The sequence below is a fragment of the Phoca vitulina genome, unplaced genomic scaffold (assembly GCF_004348235.1).
Source record: "Phoca vitulina isolate PV1807 unplaced genomic scaffold, GSC_HSeal_1.0 scaffold74, whole genome shotgun sequence".
In the NCBI taxonomy this organism is placed as follows: domain Eukaryota; kingdom Metazoa; phylum Chordata; class Mammalia; order Carnivora; family Phocidae; genus Phoca; species Phoca vitulina.
Genome location: NW_022589777.1, coordinates 3194022 through 3213144, shown reverse-complemented (window position 1 = coordinate 3213144; position 19123 = coordinate 3194022). Strand labels below are relative to the sequence as shown.

The 19123-nt window shown below is 36.2% G+C and overlaps 1 protein-coding gene across 3 annotated transcripts in view; it reads left to right on the top strand.

Annotated features, from left to right (window-relative positions):
• The window catches only part of CCDC90B (coiled-coil domain containing 90B), a 41291-nt gene that overhangs the window by 10740 nt on the left and 11428 nt on the right, over positions 1–19123 (top strand). For 2 of the 3 annotated variants that reach the window (XM_032393498.1, XM_032393500.1), the window contains exons 4-8: positions 11808–11909; positions 12561–12602; positions 12698–12769; positions 12868–12921; positions 14223–14337. In XM_032393498.1, coding sequence (XP_032249389.1) covers positions 11808–11909; positions 12561–12602; positions 12698–12769; positions 12868–12921; positions 14223–14337 — 385 coding nt within the window. Of the gene's footprint in view, positions 1–11807; positions 11910–12560; positions 12603–12697; positions 12770–12867; positions 12922–14222; positions 14338–16133; positions 17349–19123 lie in introns of those variants that run through there. The other variant, XM_032393499.1, reaches the window with a different exon arrangement.

Sequence of the window (19123 nt, the reverse complement as noted above, 5' to 3'; positions counted from 1 at the left end):
CTACCCACTTTTTTTTTTCATGAATAATTTGTGAATTAATTCACTGAATTTAAGAATCTGATTTCTTATAGCTTTTTTTAATTTTTCAGATTTAGGTTTCCTTTCTCAGATAAATATTTAACAGAGAAAAATTAGGATTTCTTTCTTAATAAAATTAGAACCTTTTGCATAAAATTTCAATGCTTAAAGAGTCATGAAGCATTGAAAGCTTTTAAAAATTTTACTATCATTTCCAATTAATTAGACTTTAGAATTAAAAGCATTCAACCCTTAGATTTCACTTACCCTTAAATTTTTGTGTGCATTATTTTAGCTTACTTTATTCAGGATCATGACAGACTACTAAATCCACTAAAAAAAAAAAAAAAAAAAACTGTCATTTAATTAATTCCCCAGAACCTCTGAGCTACTCTGAAAGGGCTAATGAAGCTACTGACATTTTTTTTTAAAGGTATAAGAAATTAATTTTTCAGGTTCTTCTCAAATATAAAATCAACTTTCCACATACTCAGTGAATATTAAACTTGAAAACAAAGCACTGTAAGTAATTTATCTTTTTTATGAAGTTTTTAATCTTTATTCCTATAAACAAACAATGTTATGGTAGTATCAGATGTACAATATAGTGATTGACCGATTCTATACAGTACTCAGTGCTCATCATAAATGTACACCTATTTCACCCATCTCCCCTCTTGTAACCATTAGTTTGTTCTCCATAGTTAAGAGTCTGTTGCTTGGTTTGTCTCTCTCTCTTTTTTGTTTTTAGTCTTTGCTTGTTTGTTTCGTTTCTTAAATTCCACATATGAGTGAAATCATATGGTATTTGTCTTTCTCTGACTGACATATTTCACTTAGCATTGTGCTCTACCTCCATGTTGCTGTAAATGGCAAGATTTCATTCTTTTTTATGGCCAAATAATATTCCATTGTATATATATATCTTTATATATCACCATATCTTCTTTATCCATTCATCAATTGATGGACACTTGGGCTGCTTCCATAATTTGGCTATTGTAAATCATACTGCGATAAACATAAGGGCACATGTATCCCTTTGAATAAGTATTTTTGTATTTTGGGGGTTAAATAGTAGTGCGATTACTGGTTCATAGGGTAGTTCTATTTTTCATTTTTTGAGGACCCTCCATACTATTTCCCACAGTGGCTACACCAGTCTGCATTCCTACCAACAGTGCAGGAACGTTCCTTTTTTCTCCACATGCTCACCAACATTTGTTGTTTCTTGTTGAGTTTAGCCATGAGGTGTTATCTCATTTTAATTTTGATTTGCATTTCCCTCATGATAACTAATGTTGATTAGGCATCTTTTCATGTGCCTTTTGGCCATCTGTGTATTTTCCCTTGGAGAAATGTCTGTCATGTCTTCTGCCTATTTCTTAATTGGATTATTTGTTTTTTTGGAGTGTTCAAGTGTCTAAGTTGCATACATATTTTGGATACTAACCCTGTATTGAGCATGTCATTTGCAAATATCTTCTCCTATTCAGGATGTTGCCTTTTAGTTTTGTTGACTATTTCCTTTGCTGTGCAGAAGCTTTTTACTTTGATGTAATCCCAATAGTTTATTTTGTTTCTATTTCCCTTACCTTGGAAGACATATTTTAAAAAAATGTTGCTACTGCCAATGTCAGAGAAGTTACTGCCTGTGCTCTCCTCTAGGACTTAACAGTTTTGGGTGTTACATCCATTTTGAGTTTATTTTTGGTATGGTGTAAGAAAGTGGTCCAGTTTCATTCTTTTGCATGTAGCTGTCCGGCTTTCCCAGCACCCTTTGTTGAAGAGACTTTTTCCTATTGCATATTGTCTCTTGCTTTGTCAGAGATTAATTGACCATATAATTGTGGGTTTTTTCTGGGCTTTCTGTTCTGTTTTTGTGCCACTACCATACTGCTTTAATTACTACAGTTTTGTAATATAACTTGAAGTCTGGAATTGTGTACCTCCAGTTTTGTTTTGGTTTGTTTTTCAAGATTGCTCTGACTATTCAAGGTCTTTTGTCATTCCATGCTAATTTTAGGGTTGTTTGTCCTAATGCTGTGCAAAATGCTGTTGGTATTTTGATAGGGGTTGCATTAAATGTGTAGATTGCTTTGGGTAGTATAGACATTTTAACAATATTCTTCCAATCCATGACCATGGAATATCTTTTTTTTTTTTTTCTTTTTAAGATTTTATTTATTTATTTGAGAGAGAGCTAGGGAGAGAGCACCAGCTGGGGGGAATGGCAGAGGGAGAGTGATAAGCAGACTCCCCCATTGGCCAGGGAGCCCAATGCGCAGGGCTCACTTCCAGGACCCTGGGATCATGACCTGAGCCAAGGCAGATGCTTAACCAACTGAGCCACCCAGGCACCCCTATCTTTGCATTTTTTAAATTTCTTTAGTCAGTGTTTTAGAGTTTTCAGAGTACAGGTCTTTCACCTCCTTGGTTAAGTTTATTCTTAGGTATTTTATTATATTTGGTGCAACTGTAAATGGGATTATTTTCTTCATTTCTCTTTCTGCTGTTTCATTATTAGTGTATAGAAATGCAACAGATTTCTGTACATTGATTTTGTATCCTACAACTACTGAATTCATTTATCAGTTCTAGTGGTTTTGGGTGGAGTCTTTAGGGTTTTCTATATATCGTATGTTATCTACAAATAGTGAAAGTTTTCCTTTTCCCTTACCAATTTGCATGCCTTTTATTCCTTTTTGTTGCCTGATTGCTGTGGCTAGGACTATATTGAATAGAAGTGGTGAGAGTGGCCATTCTTGTCTTTTCTTCGCCTTATGGAAAAAGCCCTCAGTTTTTCCCCACTGAGTATGATGTTGGCTGTGGGTTTTTCATAAAGGTCTTTATTATGTTGAGGTATGTTCCCTCTACACCTGCTTTGTTGAAGGTTTTTATCATGAATGGGTGTTGTACTTCGTCAAATGCTTTTTCTTTATTTATCAAAATGATAATATCATTTTTATCCTTTCTCTTATTGATGTGATGTATCATGTTGATTGATTTGCAAATATTGAACCCTCCTTGTGTCCCAGAAATAAATCCCACTTGATGGTGGTAAATGATTTTTTTAATGTATTGTTGGATTCAGTTTGCTAGTATTTTTGTTGAGGATTTTTGTATCTCCGTTCATCAGAGATATTGACCTGTAGTTCTCTTTATTTGTGGTGTCTTTGGTTTTAGTATCAGGGTAGTGCTGGCCTCATAGAATGAAATTGGAAGTTTTCCTTCCTCTTCTATTTTTTGGAATAGTTTGAGAAGAGTAAGTATTAACTCGCCTTCTAATGTTTGGTAGAATTCACCTGTGAAGCCATCTGGTCCTAGACTTCTGTTCGTTGAGGCCTCCAGTGACTATCTCTTTGTCAAATACATACATTTTTAAAAATCTTAAAAAGTCAGATGCTCAACCAGATGAGCCACCCAGGCTCCCCAGTGATAGGTCCTTTTTAACTCAACAAAGTAAATTCAAGGGAGTTGACCAATGAAATACCATTCTGCTTGTGAAAAGTTAGGGACACAGATTTTTTTCTTAGCCCAAAATAAAAGAGGTTACCACCCCTTTAGCAACTGTACTAGGAGATACAGATGAAGGTATTATTTTTGCTGGCCAATACCAGAGTAAAGGAAAAGATGTCAGGTACTTATCTTCCTCATAAATTACATTTAGGGGTCTCTAGCATCTTTTAATTTTGCAGCATTGTCAGTGGTCAGGAGCACTTGGTAAAGTCCCTGTCCACCAGCCTCGAAGGCTGTCTTCCTCTGATGATATTCTAGGATACCCTGTCACCAGGCTCTAGACTGGGACTGACGTGTTCTTTTGAATTGGGATCCAGGAAGAACCTGCTGATGATAGGCTTGACCATAAGACGTTAGAGAGAGATTTACAGTGGCTTGGTCATACCAGCATGAGACAACAGGGAATCAGCAGAAGGTTGTATACTAATAGAATTCCAAGAAGCTTGTAAGGTTTGTGCTGAGGCTCCTATGATGTAACTCAACAAAGTGAGTGTCTTGATCACTAGAGGTAGTTGAAAAGTACACCCCAAGTGAGAAACACATTTTTTAACAGTTATGTTTTGTTTTTACTGTGAGGGCATGAGCCTTGCAGCAAGGAAAGGCTTTATCTCATCCAGAAAACACACATACGAGAACAAGAACACTGATAACCCATACTAAGTGGCAGTTGAATGAAGTCCAGCTGCTGGTATTCAGAGGGTCCAGAAGGAGATCTGAAGCCTCTGAAAACAAACAAAAACATTTTTTCCAGGATTGTGGACCAAACAGGTCAGACCTTGCTGGTAGACCGCAAGTCTTCACCCCAGTACCTATTCATAATTTGAGTCATCTAAATGTACTACCATGGGTGTGAAGGTATGCAAAAAATGGAAGATGGGATTTGTCAGGGAGCCAGGAAGAACCAAGCCACTGTCTTAGGCTTCCCATACACTTGTTTATTCAGTTTATAACCATTACTTACCCATCTTAATTTTTCTGATTCAGGAGTACACTATTGCCATGTTACAAGGATGTTAGGATGGCAAAAGTCTGGCAGTGAGGTGCCATTTTTGCAGAAGCAGAATGGACTTTTGTCCACATGTGCCACAGTTTTACAAATATAAAGAAGGCTTCATATTACTTATTTGACAATGCTTTCCATGTAATTTGCATGTCAAATAAGCCTGATTGGTTTAACAAATCCTTTGGAATATGCCAGGTCAAAAAGACTTCATTTAGAATTTGATTTGGAAAAATTCGTCAAAAAGACCATCAAAGATTTTTAAAAATTATTTATTTTGGAGAGAGAGAGCGAGCATGCAGGCGTGGGGGGAGGGGCAAAGGGAGATGGGGAGAGAATCTACAAGCAGACTCCACGCTGAGCGCAGAGCTGGAGGTGGGGCCACAACCCTGAGATCATGACCTGAGCCGAAATCAAGAGTCAGATGCTTAATGACTGAGCCATTCAGGAGCCCCAAAAATATCAAAAAAGATTTTAAAGCACTTGCCTAAATAAGATAACAGATCATTATGAAATTTAATATTTAGAAGAGAAAAGAACTTCTACAATCTTATCAAAAACAGACCAAAAGTCCAAGAAAACGTTGTCCCTTTAATAGAAAACTAAATTCTAATTTTGCAACAGCTTACTTTTCATATTGAAACTTTTTTTAATAAATTTATTTTTATCTTAACCAGTTTGTGACTACACATTAAAATTCCTTTTTAATGATTCCTTTTTCAACCTTCTGTAATTATTTTCTCTACATCCCAGTTCTGTCCAATGTTTAATAATTAATGGTTTAGTATTTTCTCTTATTTGGAAATGATATAGATATTTAATAAATTTAACTTAACAAAACTTTAAGGTTTTACACTACTAAAAAGATTTAGGGAGACTATTTAAAAAGATTACCTAAAATTTTTATTTACTTGTTCTTAATAATTATATTTAAATTACTTACAAAAACTTCATTAAATCTTTGAAACAGTCAGTCATTATCCAAAGCTATTATTTTTTGTATGACACGTTCTTGAGGTGGCAAACAGTCTAACAGCCTCTAAATGCTCGACTTCTGTCCACCAATTTTTGTGGCTTTTTGGACTCCTAGATACGTGCTCGCAAGAGCCTTTATTTACATAAAGCAAGACAAATGTGCACCTGAATATACTGGAAGTACTGTGTCCTGGCCACAGGGCCCTGTGTACACCATCAGCAATTCCCATAGAACCTTGCTGGGGTTTTCCACATGGGGAATTGTGGTCTGAAAGCCTTGGCTCCTGGAAGACCCTTCTGCCCGCTCAACTGGGCTCCAGCATAACCATCTGCCATTTCAAGCTGGCCTGCCTTGTAAAGGAACGCCAATCAGGTCAAGAGCTGAACTGAAAAACACCAAAACCAAAAGAGAGAGTCGAGCTCAGAAACAAGAGGAAATTACCACAGCCCTCAGAAACAAGAAAGACTGTGAACTCAAAGGGTTTGTGGGCACCATGTCTGTGTTTTTCGTTCTCCTTGAATGCTGCCAGAAGAAGTTTGCTTCGGTTTCTCTGACTGCCACCATTCAACCCAGTAATTTTTTTTTTTTTTAAGTAAGCTCTATGCCCAATATGAGGCTTGAACTCATGACCCCAAGATCAAGAGTTCCATATTCTACCAACTGTGCCAGCCAGGCACTCCTCAACCAAGTAGATTTAAAGATCTACTTGGCTTTATTAAATGATTCATAAATCAGACAGTAGCTCATTTGGCAAGTACAGTGTGGCTCTGAGGAGTTGTACAAAATGGAAGGTTTTTATAGGAGGGTAGGGCAGGAAAGTTATTAGCAGAAGAAAAGGATTGTCCCTTAGGGGAAAAGCAAAGGGTCTTATGCAGATAACCTCATCTTTCCTTAGGTGATGGAGTGTGCCCATGTGGCAGACTCATTGACACTGATCCAAAATTTCCTAACCAGATTGTCTTTTCTTCCATTGTATATTCTTGCCCTTCTTTGTTGTAGATTAATTTACCATATAAGCATGGGTTTATTTTTGGGCTTTCTACTCTGTTCTATTGATCTGTGTGCCTGTTTTTATGCCAGTACCAGGCTGTTTTTATCACAATAGCTTAATAGTATATCTTGAAATCTGGAATTGTGACACCTCCAGTTTGTTCTTTCTCAAGATTGCCACCGCTATTTGAAGTCCTTTGTCATTCTATACAATTTTAGGATTATTTGTTCCAATTCTGTGAAAGATGCAGTTGGTATTTTGATAGGGATTGCATTGAATTTGTAGATTGCTTTGGGTAGTATGGACATTTTAACAATATGAATTTCTCCAGTCCGTGAGCCTGGAATATCTTTCCTTCTTTGTGTGCCATCTTCAGATTCTATCATCAGTGTCTTAAAGATTTCAGAGTACAGTTTTTTCACCTCCTTGGTTTAGTCCTAGGTATTTTATTCTTTTTGGTGCAATTGTAAATAGAATTGTTTATTTCTCTGCTACTTTATTACTAGTATATAGAAATGCAGCTGATTTTTGGGTATTAATTTTCTGTCTTCCAACTTTACTGAATTCATTTATTACTCCTAATAGGGTTTTTTTGGTGGAGTTTGGGGCTTAAGGTTTTCTGTGTATAGTTTCAGGATTTTCTTTGTATAGTTTCAGGTCATCTGCAGATAGTGACAGTTGTACTTCCTCACCAATTCTGTGCCTTTTCTTTTTGTTGTCTGATAGCTGTGGCTAGGACTTCCAGTACTGTGTTGAATGAAACTGGTGAGAGTGGACATCTTCATCTTGTTCCTGATCTTAAAGGAAAAGCTCTCCATTATTCACCATTGAGTATCACGTTAGCTGTGGGTTTGTCATACATGGCTTTTATTATGTTGAGGTATGTTCCCTTTACACCCACATTGTTGAGAGTTTTTATCATGAATGGATGCTATATTTTGTCATATGCTTTTCTTTGCACCTGTTAAGATGATCATATGGTTTTTATCCTTCCTCTTGTTAATGTGATGTACCACATTGATAGGTTTGTGAATACTGAACCATCCTTGCATCCCAGGAATAAATCAAACTTGATCATGGTAAATGATCCTCTTAATGTATTGTTGAATTCAGTTTGCTAATATTTTTTGAGAATTTTGCATCTGTGTTTATTGTAGATACGGGCCTGTTTTCTTTTTTTTTTTGTAGTGTTTTTGACGGGTGGTTTTGGTATCAGGGTAATGCCGGCCTCATAGAATGGATTTGGAAGTTTTCTGTCCTATTTTTTGGAATATTTTGAGAAGAGGTGTTAACTTTTGCTTAAATGTTTGGTAGAATTCACTGTGAATCTATCTGGTCCTGGACTTTTGTTTGTTGGGGGTTTTTTGATTATCAGTTCAATTTCATTACTAGTAATTGGTCTGTTCAGATTTTCTATTTCTTCCTGATTCAGTTTTGAAAGTTTATATATTTCTAGACATTTATGTATTTCTTCCTGGTTGTCCCCTTCGCTGGCATGTAGTTCTGTAGTATTCTGTTCTAATCTTTTGTATTTCTGTGGTGTCAGTTGTTACTTACCCTCTTTCGTTTTTTATTTTATTTGTGTCTTCCTCCCTTTTTTCTTGATGAGTCTGGCTAAAAGTTTATCACTTTTCTTTATCTTTTCAAAGAACCGGCTCTGGGTTTCATTATTCTATTCCTATTGGTTTTTTAGTGTCTATTTCATTTATTTCTACTCTCATCTTTATTATTTTCTTCCTTCTACCAATTTTAGGTTTATTCTGTTCCTTTTTCTAGTTTCTTTACACGTAGGGTTAGATTATTTATTCGAAATTTTTTTTGTTTCTTGAGGTAGGCTTGTTTCACTATGTATCTCCTGAGAACTGCTTTCACTGTGTCCCAAAGATTTTGAACCATTGTGTTTCATTTTCATTTGTCTCCATGTATTTTTTTATTTCCTCTTTGATTTCTTTATTGACCCATTGGTTGTTTCATAGCATGTTGTTAACTTCCATGTGTTTGTTTCTTCCACTCTTATTCTTGCGATTTATTTCTAGTTTCATACTGTTGCAGTTGGAAAAGATTACTATGAATTCAGTTTTACTAAATTTAGTGAGACTTGTTTTGTGGCCTCACATGTGACCTGTTCTGGAGAATGTTGTTATGTGTTCCCTTGAAAAGAATGTATAATCTGTTGTTTGGGGGTATGTCCATCTGGTCTAATATGTTGGTTGAAAGACCACTGTTTCCTTATTTATTTTTTTCTGTATGATCTCTTCGTTGTTGTAAGTGGGGTATTAAAGTCTCTCAGGATCGTATTACTGTTTCTCCCTTTATCTATTAATATTTGCTTTATGCATTATTAGGTGCTCCAGTGTTGGGTGCATAGATATTTATAATTGTGATATCCTCTTGTTGGATTGATCCCTTTATTATCATGTAATGCCCTTGTTTGTCTGTTAGTCTTTGTTTTAAAGTCTATTTTTATTGATTTAATTACTGCTACTCTGGCTTGCTGCACCCCCCGCCATCAGTTTGCATAGGGTATCTTTTTCCATCCCTTCACTTTTAGTCTGTATGTTTCTTTAGTACTAAGGTGAGTCTCTCCTACACTGCATGTAGATGGGTCTTTTTTTATCCAATCTGTCGCTCTGTGTCTTTTGATTGGAACACTTAGACCATTTCATTTAATTATTGATGTATATGTTCTTTTTGCCATTTTGTTGCTTTTGTAGTTCTTCTCCATTCCTTTCTTGGTCTCTTGCTCTCATTCCTTGTGATTGATGACTTTCTTTAGTGTTTTGCTTAGCTTTCTTTCTCTTTATTTTTTGTGTATTTCTTGCAGGTTTTAGGTTTGTGGTTGCCATAAGGTTCATATATGACATCCTAAGTACTTAGCTGTCTATATTAAGTTGATGGTTACTTAAGTTCAAACACATTCTAAAAGAAACCCATTTTTATCTACCCCCTCCACATTTTATGTATATGTTGTCATATTTTATATCTTTTTAGTTTGTGAATCCCCTTAACTGATTTTTAAATATAATTGACTTTACTACCTCTATCTTTAATCTTCAAACTCACTTTTTAAGTGTTTGCTGTACTACCTTTACTTTGTTTGCTTTTACTCATGAAAGTTTTTCATTTCATAATTTTCTTCTAATTTGACCTCTTCTTTTCCCCTCAAAGAAATCATTTTGTATTTTTTATAAGGCCTCTAAAGGTGATGAACTTTTTAAAATTTTGTCTGGAAAACTGAACAATTCCTAATGATAACCTTGCTGGGTAGAGGATTCAGGTTGTAGGTTTTTACAACCTTAAGCACTTTTAATATATCTTACTGTTCCCTTCTGGCCTATATAGTTTCTGCAGGGAAATCAGCTGATAGTCTTGGATTTCCTTTGTATATAACTCATTGTTTCTCTCTTTCTGGTTTTAAACTTCTCCCTTTTATCTTTGACATTTTAATTACTATTTGTGGTGTGGACTTCCTTGGGTTCATCTTTAGTACTCCTCTGCACTTCTTGAACCTGGAGGTCTGTTTCCTTCCCTAAGTGAGGGAGGTTTTCATCTATCGTGTCTTCAAATAACTTATCTGCCTTTTCTTCTTTTGGGACCCCTATAATGCAAATGTTTTTTTGCTTGATGTTGTCCAAGAGATCCCTTAACCTATCCCTTTTTTTTTTTTTTCCTTTTTACTGTTCAGCTTGGGTTCTTTCCATTGCCCTCTTTTCCATATTGCTAATCTCTTCTTTTCTGTCCTCTAATCTGTTGATTCCCTTTAGTTCATCTTTCATTTCATTTATTGTGTTCTTCAACTCTGATTGGTTCTTTTTAATTTTCTGTCTCTTTGTTCAAGTTCTTACTGAATTTATCAACCCCAATGTCCAATCCAGTGGGCATCTTTATGTCCATAATTTTGAACTATTTATCAAGCATATTCCTTATTTCCATTCTATTTAGTCCTGTTTCCGAGGTTTTGGTTTTGTCTGAAGCAGACTCCTTTGTCTCCTCCTCTTGCTTTACTTTGTTTCTGTGAATTACATGCAACAGCTACTTTTCCAAAGTAGAGTGATACTGTGTAGTCATCCCCTGTGGAGGATGTGTGCCTGGTGACTTTGGCTGGCTTTCTGAATGTGTGGATGTCGGAGGCTTAGATCCTGGGGCACCTCGTGTTAGGGCCATTTTGGTGGGATGTACAGAACCAAAGCAGGTACAGGCCAGGTACAGGCCTGGACAGTCTCACAGCTCTCCATGTAGATTGCACCCTGGGCCAGAGAGCTGGTGCTGTAGTGGGTATTGTCTGGAGGCAGTCCCAGGGTTCTCGCCTGGTAAGACAGCTGAAGCTGAAGAGGTTTCATTCTAGGCAGCTTGGGGCTCTTCGTGGAGCTAGTGCCCTGGCAGGACAGCTTAAGTTTAAGTGAGCCTGGGCCAGGGGTTCCCAAGACCCTTCGTGCAGGTGGCACCCTGGTTGGGTGTGAGCTAATTTGGAAAGTCCTGGGATGCTCTTAACTGGGGGTATCCTGGCAAGTTATCTGGAGGTGAAGTGGTGGGGGCCTGGGTTATTCTGGGGTGCTTTGCACATGTGCCATCTTGGCGAGTCAGCTGTTGTGAACACTGACCGTGGGTGTTCTGGTGTGGTCTCCGCTGGGGCCACCTTCACAGACACTGTGTTGGTTTGGGCCAGGGGCCTAGTGCTTGCTGAGGTGGTAGGCTAGCTATGGTGTCTGCTTGCGTCTGTGCTCTCAAGGTGGACGGGGAAGATAAACAGTGATGTTCACCACCCCCTCTGAAGCAGAAAATACCTGCTGAGTTCCTGTACTGTTTGGCAGAGTTCTGGGGCAGGATCTTTTATATTCTAGTTACCCTTTGAAGCCTCATTGTTTTTTCTGTATCCCAGGGCAGACAGATCTGCTCATGGTCATTCAGTACTATGACTCCCACCGTGGCTCTCAGTGTCGGGATTGGGGGTTCCCTTCATGACTGTGTCTCTGTCTTGCCTTTTTGTATGTGATACATCTTTTGCTGTGCAGAAGCTGTTTGGTTAGCTCTGTGTTGTTCTTCAGGAGGAAGTGCTTTATAAATAGGTGTAGATTTGGTGTCCATGGAGGAGGTGAGTTCAGGGTCCTCCTGTGTGGCAACCCTGGACTGGAACCTCCTTTTCATTTTGATATATGGTTTTCACATGGCTTGGTTTTGTTTAGTTAGCCAAGAAACATTATACCTTATAGCATAACAACAGATTATTTTACATTCCATGAAAACAATTCTGTATAAGGTGATGGCATTCTATATCACTAGGCTATTTTAATTTTGCTTTCCAGGAAATAACAGTACAACAACTAATGTCTCATTTGGACTCCATCAGGAAAGACATGGTCATCCTAGAAAAAAGTGAATTTGCAAATCTGAGAGCAGAGAATCAGGTGATACAAGTTTCGGTTTATTACTAATAAAATAACTGACTTCACATGTATTCCACTTGGTGACGAATAGGACCAAATAATGAATTTATGTGGTCAATCAATAATTATCAAGGTTTTAGATCAAAGTATACTACATGTTTAACCATAACTAATGTTTCTATATATAAATTATGGTTTCTTGACCAAAGATTAAGGGTTGTACCTTACACATGTAAAAGTCACATGGAAGGGAAAATCTTTGAGCTCTGTATTTATTATATAAAATTTCTCATATAGCTCAATATAATGTTCTCAGAATTTAAAGTAATGTGATATTTTCCATTTTATATGATTCTGTGCTAACTTTTGTCAGTTAAAATTAGAAAACTTTCTGTACTTCAGTTGGAATTTTGATCGCTAGCTTAAATATTTTTAAATTTAGAATATCAGTCATGGTTTAAAAATAAAGTAAGTAGAACAAATACTTTTTTTGTATTTGTAAAATTCATAAGAATTTTTTGAATATGATGAAATACTACTTTCCTTTTTTGTGTAGTTTTAGTTAATGGTTAATTAGAAATGTGTAGAGATCGTCCAGTTTTTGCTAATGCAGGGTTTCAGATTTGTTGTGTTTGGTATAATGGCAATTGCATGTGATTTTTTTATACCTAGAAAATGAAAACTGAATTGGAACAAGTTAAGCAGCAACTGATAGTAAGTTTAAGTACTTTTCTCACTTTAGAATATTTTACTAATTTCAGAACAAACATTATGAGATTTCTTTTTTAATATTTTGATTTTCTTTAAAGAATGAAACAAGTCAAATCAGAGCAGATAATAAACTGGACATCAACCTGGAAAGAAGCAGAGTAACTGATATGGTAATGTGCTTCTAAATGTGTTTTCTTAGTAACTTAATTCCTTTATTATTCCTTCTGGTCTTTTTTTTTTTAACCTCTTGATTCATCATATCCTTTAGTTTACAGATCAAGAAAAGAAACTTATGGAAGCAACCACAGAATTTACCAGCAAGGTAAATTAGTATGTAAAAATGTCTTTTATACCGCTCTCATGCCCTATACCTGAACTGTGATTTCTGTCAGAATCCAGGTAACATATTTTGTAACTAAATTATTTGTATATACAAAGGAACTATTTTTTGAAAGCAAGGATTCACAATTAGCATTTAAATGAAGGCAGAGACTAACAGTAAATATTTATTGAATGCTTATTATGTATCAGATACTGTTTTACTTGCTTTACTTCTGTTAATTCTCCTTATCAGCCTCTGAAGTAGGCCCTCTTTAGTCCCATTTTACCAATTTGGAAAATGAGACACAGGGAAGTTAAAGTCACATAGCTAATAAGTGGTCGAGCCAGAATGTGACCCTGGATTCTGAACTCCATACTCTACAACTGTTTACCTTCTCCTAATCCTAAATTGTAATCCATGTTTAATCTCTGTAGCTTGAGTAAAACCCAGCTTTTTGACTCAGCCTACAAGTTAAAAGCCATTTGGTCTACGTTCTAACAGAAGAGACATCACTCTTTTTTGCTGTTGTTTTTATTTATTTTAGAAAGAACACGAGGAGAGGGAGGGAGACTGTCTTAAGCAGACTCTGTGCTGAGCTCAGAGCCATAGGCAGCGCTCAGTTTCATGACCCTGAGATCACAACCTGAGCCAAAACCAAGAGTCGGCAGTTTGTGCCACCCAGGTGCCCCGAGACATCACTCTTTCTTAATTATTAAATAGAAGGGAAGGTCTCATTTGTCTTTCCAGGTATTCTATTCTGTTCTTTTCTTGGCCAGACAAAAGAGATAAGCAAGGAAATCAAATTCTCCAGAGCTTATTTCTAAGCTCCATATACCATCTTATCTCTCTCCCTGGTGTTACACAACAAAAGCATTTCTACCATTCCCTTTAATACTGCTGCCAGTTATTATAAATCTGGGTGAGTTTTTTCTTTAAATTGTGCAAAAGTTTTAACTGTGATGTCCTAAGGATTTTATACACAAAGTGTTTGTAGTTCTAGGACTAAAACTTTTTCCTTTCCTTCCTAGTTTACCTTCTTAGTTTATTATCATATATTTTAGGTCTCAAATTTTTTACTATGAGGCTTTTAGTAGAATGTACCCAAAATCTCCAAATATCAAAAATTGAATATTCTTTTTGTCCGTTTGTAATGTTCATGTTTTTTCTGTCACTGTGCTTTTACTGTTTCCCCAATTAAGACCTTTGCAATACAAAGTTAACCCATAAGTAAGGGTTTCTAATGTAAATGTTTTGTCCATAATACATAGGGACAGAATTTGTCTCATTCTTATTTACTGCAGGATACCAAAACCAGAAGTATTATTTCCGAGACCAGTAATAAAATTGACACTGAAATTGCTTCTTTGAAAACACTGATGGAATCTAACAAGCTTGAGACAATTCGTTACCTTGCAGGTAAGGTAATTCTCTATCTCGTTAAAAAAACAAAATTCAGTGTAGTAAAGCTGAAGATCTAATTGGCTTTTTTAAACAATTTGGGCAGCCTCTTATCTAGCACGTAGAGGGAATGGAAGCTCGATGCATTGTACATTATAGGAAGGAAGGTGGGGCAAGAAAGTTACTAGCAAAAGAAAAGGATTGTTGCAGGCAAGGTCACTTTCCCATGAGGATAAAAACAAGGGGTCTTTTACCCTCTGGGAGAAGGGAGAGGGCCCATGTGGCAGACCCATTATCACTAATCAGAAGATTCCCTGTTCGTTCAGTTAAGACTACATTTCTGGGAAAGTTTGAAACTGCAGTTAATGTAGGTATTAAGCCCTGGTTTGCAGAATAAGCCTGAGTGATGCCATTTGGGGCCTGTGGTTTAACAATATTGCCCCATTTGATCAATCTCAGCTTAACTGAAAAATGTGATCAAAATTTAAGGCATTAGTGCTGCTCTCAGTTCCCACTATTTTGTTCTTTTCTCTGTCATTATCAGGGAGGCAGAATGTCCTTTGCCCTTCTAGCTGGTCTAAGAAATTGACATGAGACAGATTAACAGGAGAAAACAGACGTGAAATTCCAAAGACATTCAGGCAATGTGAGGCTTATATGACATCCTGAGCAAAGGACTGGGGGGGGTAGGGGGTCGGGGGATATAAAGGGAAGGACAGCCATTGGCAGGAAGGTGAGAGGAGATGTTTGGAAAATAAAGGTTGCTCTTACACAAATAAGCGTCTTAGGTAAAGAGGAATCTCAGTTAATAGCTCTGTCCTTTCTGTAAATGTAAACTTAGGCAGTTGATGAGGTAAGGAGCTTTTCCTAAATCTGCTGGGTTTTGACTGCTTTTAAGTCAAAGTAACATTCATGGGCAAAGTGGCCTATCTTAGGGCAACCTGCCCTTGGCACTTGAAGTTTCACACATTTAAAGTTGAGCCCTGGTAGATTGTTCCATCTTGTTGAACCAGTCTTTTAGTACTGGCAATAGATCAGCTCAGTTATAATCTCATTTCAGGAGGCCATGATGCAGGTATATTCTCAAAGTTAGGCCTGTGATTTAATTAAATAACTAATCAGGTGTTCTGTTTCGTTAATTTTTCTGAGTTCTGAGGGTAGCTAGCCATGACTTGTAGATGTCAGGCTGGACGCATCTTCAGCTGGAGTGGGAGCAGGCAATGACAGTCTGACAGATTTTCCTGGTTCATAGTCCACATGTCTCTGATCTTTCAAGTGGCCCCTAGAACAACAGGCATACAGGTTGTCTAGATGTGAGGTAGTGTGATTTTTCTGAAGGTTACCTCAAGTTGTTTTTATTTGGTTTGTAGGGCTTCAGGGAAAAGGGCAGTTTTAGTTCTCAAACGATTCCAAGTCAGAAAGGTAGGAGAAAAATTGAAAATACGAGTTTAAAGAGTTGTAGCTAGTCATTGGAGAAAACTAGAGGTAATCTGGATCTAGTCTAGTTTTTGATGAGCAGTATTAAAATCTAATACACAGGGGTGTGTTTTTCTTTTCTGTAATCACCATTTCCACCAAAGATAACCAAATTGATGCTAGTTTGCAAAATAAGTTTGGTTTTAAAAAAACTTGGCCTGATTAATTTACATAAGTGCAGCAAGAATAGCAGTTGACCATATAGGCTCTTTAAACCTGCTTTCCTGTAACTATTCATAAGAAATCTCCAGATTAAATTTTCAGTAGCCTCTCAACTACTTGCCATCAGACTTCACCTGCAGTACCTATAGATTTGGGTGAATTCTTCTTTTCTCTAGGTTCCTGCATTGGCCAGGAAATGATCTTCTTTACTCACCTGGTAAAGCTGCTGGGAACTCTGTAAGCAATAGTTATTTCCAAGGAAGCTTTATAGGCTCCATAAAGTCCTTAAAGCTGTCTGGTAATATCTGAGTCTGTGTAAGTCTATGTCTAAAATAGGACATTCCGGTCAAAGCCTTGATCATATAACCAATTTTCCCATTGTGTCCTGTTATGAGGAGAATAGATTCTTATTTAAATTAAGTAAACTTCCATGAAAATAGAATACTCACTGGGTTTCTGAATGCTGGAGGGATCAGATAGGGAGAAAAAGATAAATGTTTTAAATTGCTGTGAATCAGTTAGCTTAAGAAACAATCTGGAAAAACAAAACATTTAAAAAAATCAGCAGTGTTTCAAAGTCATAAAAATAATTCTCAGTTCATTCAGTCCGATTTATTCTTGTTCTGCCTAAATCTGGTTTTTTTACTAGTTCAGAAATTCTTACCTGGTTCAGTTTTATGATCTTAAGATTATTGGAAGCTTGTACTCAGAGTTCTTTACATGAGTCTCACTGAAGACCTTTGCATTAGCATCAGAGTAAAACAGTAACTTAAAGATGACTGTGGTTATAGATCTGATTAGAATTCATTACAATGCAGTTGATAATTCAGTTGTTTTTTCTGTATTATACAACACTTCAAGGTAACATACCAAGATACCAGATTTTTAGGAGTTTCACTTACTTTATTAACATGTCTATACAAACACAATCTAAGAGGGTTTAGTGTCACTTTGACAGTGCTTCCACTGCAGTTTACTATACCAAATTTTCACAAAATCTTAAATGTTAGATTATGATCCAAAAATTTTAGGGTTTGATTTTTGGAAGTATATTAAAAAAATATTTAAAAGGTTTGAACATTTGATTAATTATTATGAAATAGCATTTAATTATTTAACCAAAGTGACAATAGAAGATTTCAAAGGCAAATAGAAATGGTTACATCCTTGTGAGCAAAATTTAGCTCTTTTAATATTAAGACTCAGTTTTCTTAAGTCCTCAAAGATAGCCAAAGAATCCTTGTTTTCTCGGCAGATGACTTTATAAAGGTAAAGAAAAGCTTTGTTTACAATTTCTTATTAAGAGCAGACCAGTAGTTCAAGAAAATTATTTACTTAAATTCATCCTATTCTTTTCTAAAATTATTGTTCATAAACCTTCTACAGCTTTATTTTTTACATTCAGGTTTTGTCCTAAGTTTTCTCTCTTTAAATAACCACCCTCACTTTAGGACAAAATTATTATCTTTTTGTTCAGCAAAACTGTATTTTGTCAACTGAAAGAAAACCAACCTCAAAATAGGTTAGTAAATGCTTTTTTTGTCTTACCAAGGACTAAAGCCTGGGAGACAGTCTTTCATACTGCTCTGAAGAACTGCTCAGAACTGCTCACAAGCACATATACCCCCTCCCTTTCGTAACTACCTGTAGGTCATCTTAATACATTATGTTTCTCTCATATCTGATTATTTGAAAATATTGCTTGCATGCCTCTGCTTAACTGATCTTCTGTTTCTACCTGTTTGATTTCTCCTTGAGGTCACTTGAGACATCAAGTCAGATAAGGCCAACATTGGTTGCATACTGCAGTTTTAGTGCACAGTTTGTATTCCTCATACTTTCCCTGCATATAGTGTTGTTTCCCTTATTTCTAGTTGTAATTACATTTATTAGAATCCTTAACTCTTAGAAACTAGTTTCTAGTGAAAACTATGTAGTAAACAATTGTGAACTGTTCATAATTTTTAGAAACATGTGCTTCATAGCAAAGCACAAAACATTTTCTAACATCCAAATTTATCTTTAATTTCTCTATAAGACAAAAATAGATAATTTAATGAATTTATCTTAATTCGATATTTAACTTAGCAGAACATTAAAGTTTCAAGGTTACCAAAGATCTTGGAAGACATTTAAAAGTTTACACTACAAACAAACAAAGAAACCTTTTTTTATGTTTATTTACTTGTTCTTAAGAATTATGTTCAGACCACCCATAAAACTTCATGAGGCAATAAAGTCAACCACTGTCCCAAGTTTATTTTCTGGTAAGTTTTGCAAAAGAGATAACATGAACATATTTAACTCTTAGTAAACACATGCATAGTAGACGTGTCTTTAACCAACAATACTAAAGTTAGTCTCTAGCTTTCTGAGTTTTGGACCACCCAGTCCTTACAAGCACTTGTCTTTATAACTTTTGTTTTTATTCATACTTGTCTAGAGGACATTAAAGGCCTGATTTCCAAATACTCCCCCCCCACCCCTCCATGAAAAACTTCTCCCTAACATTCGTATTTCAAACAAGGGCTCTTTAATCCTAGAGATGATGGGGGTGGAAAATTTACATCCCAAAGGTATGGAGAGATTATTAAGGTGGAGATAGAACATATCTGCTTGTTATCAAAGGTGCTCGAGTCTGGGCACAAGAACCCTTTTAGAAGTTTGCCGTTTTAATTTTCAGTCACAGGCAGTTGTGGGCTGTGTTTACATTTTAAAGACCTAAGAATTTCAAGGGACAGTGAAAGAATGCAAAACAAACTTTTTTCCTTCAGAGTTTCAGATTGCTATTTAAGATTTGGTATTTTTTCTTAAGTGCAGGACAATTTTGTACCAATATCCTGATCTTTTAAAATATCTATAGACATTGTGAGAGGCATAGGTGGGCTTAGATTTGTTTCTGGAGTTGCATTTCTGGTTTTATAGAGATTTGTAAGACAAAGACAGTTGTTACTAATTCCCACAAAATTGGATTATGGCCTGAATATCAGGGGCTTGGCCTGTTTTTTTAACTAAATTTGCTTTATATCAGATTTTTAACTAAAATTTTAATCAGAAACTTTATGCCTTTGTAAAATCTTTCTGAAGCACTTTAACAAAAGCCTTTTTACTGGGTATACAGTTCACCCTTGGCTTTTCTGTTAGCCCCTGAGTATTGGCATTTCAC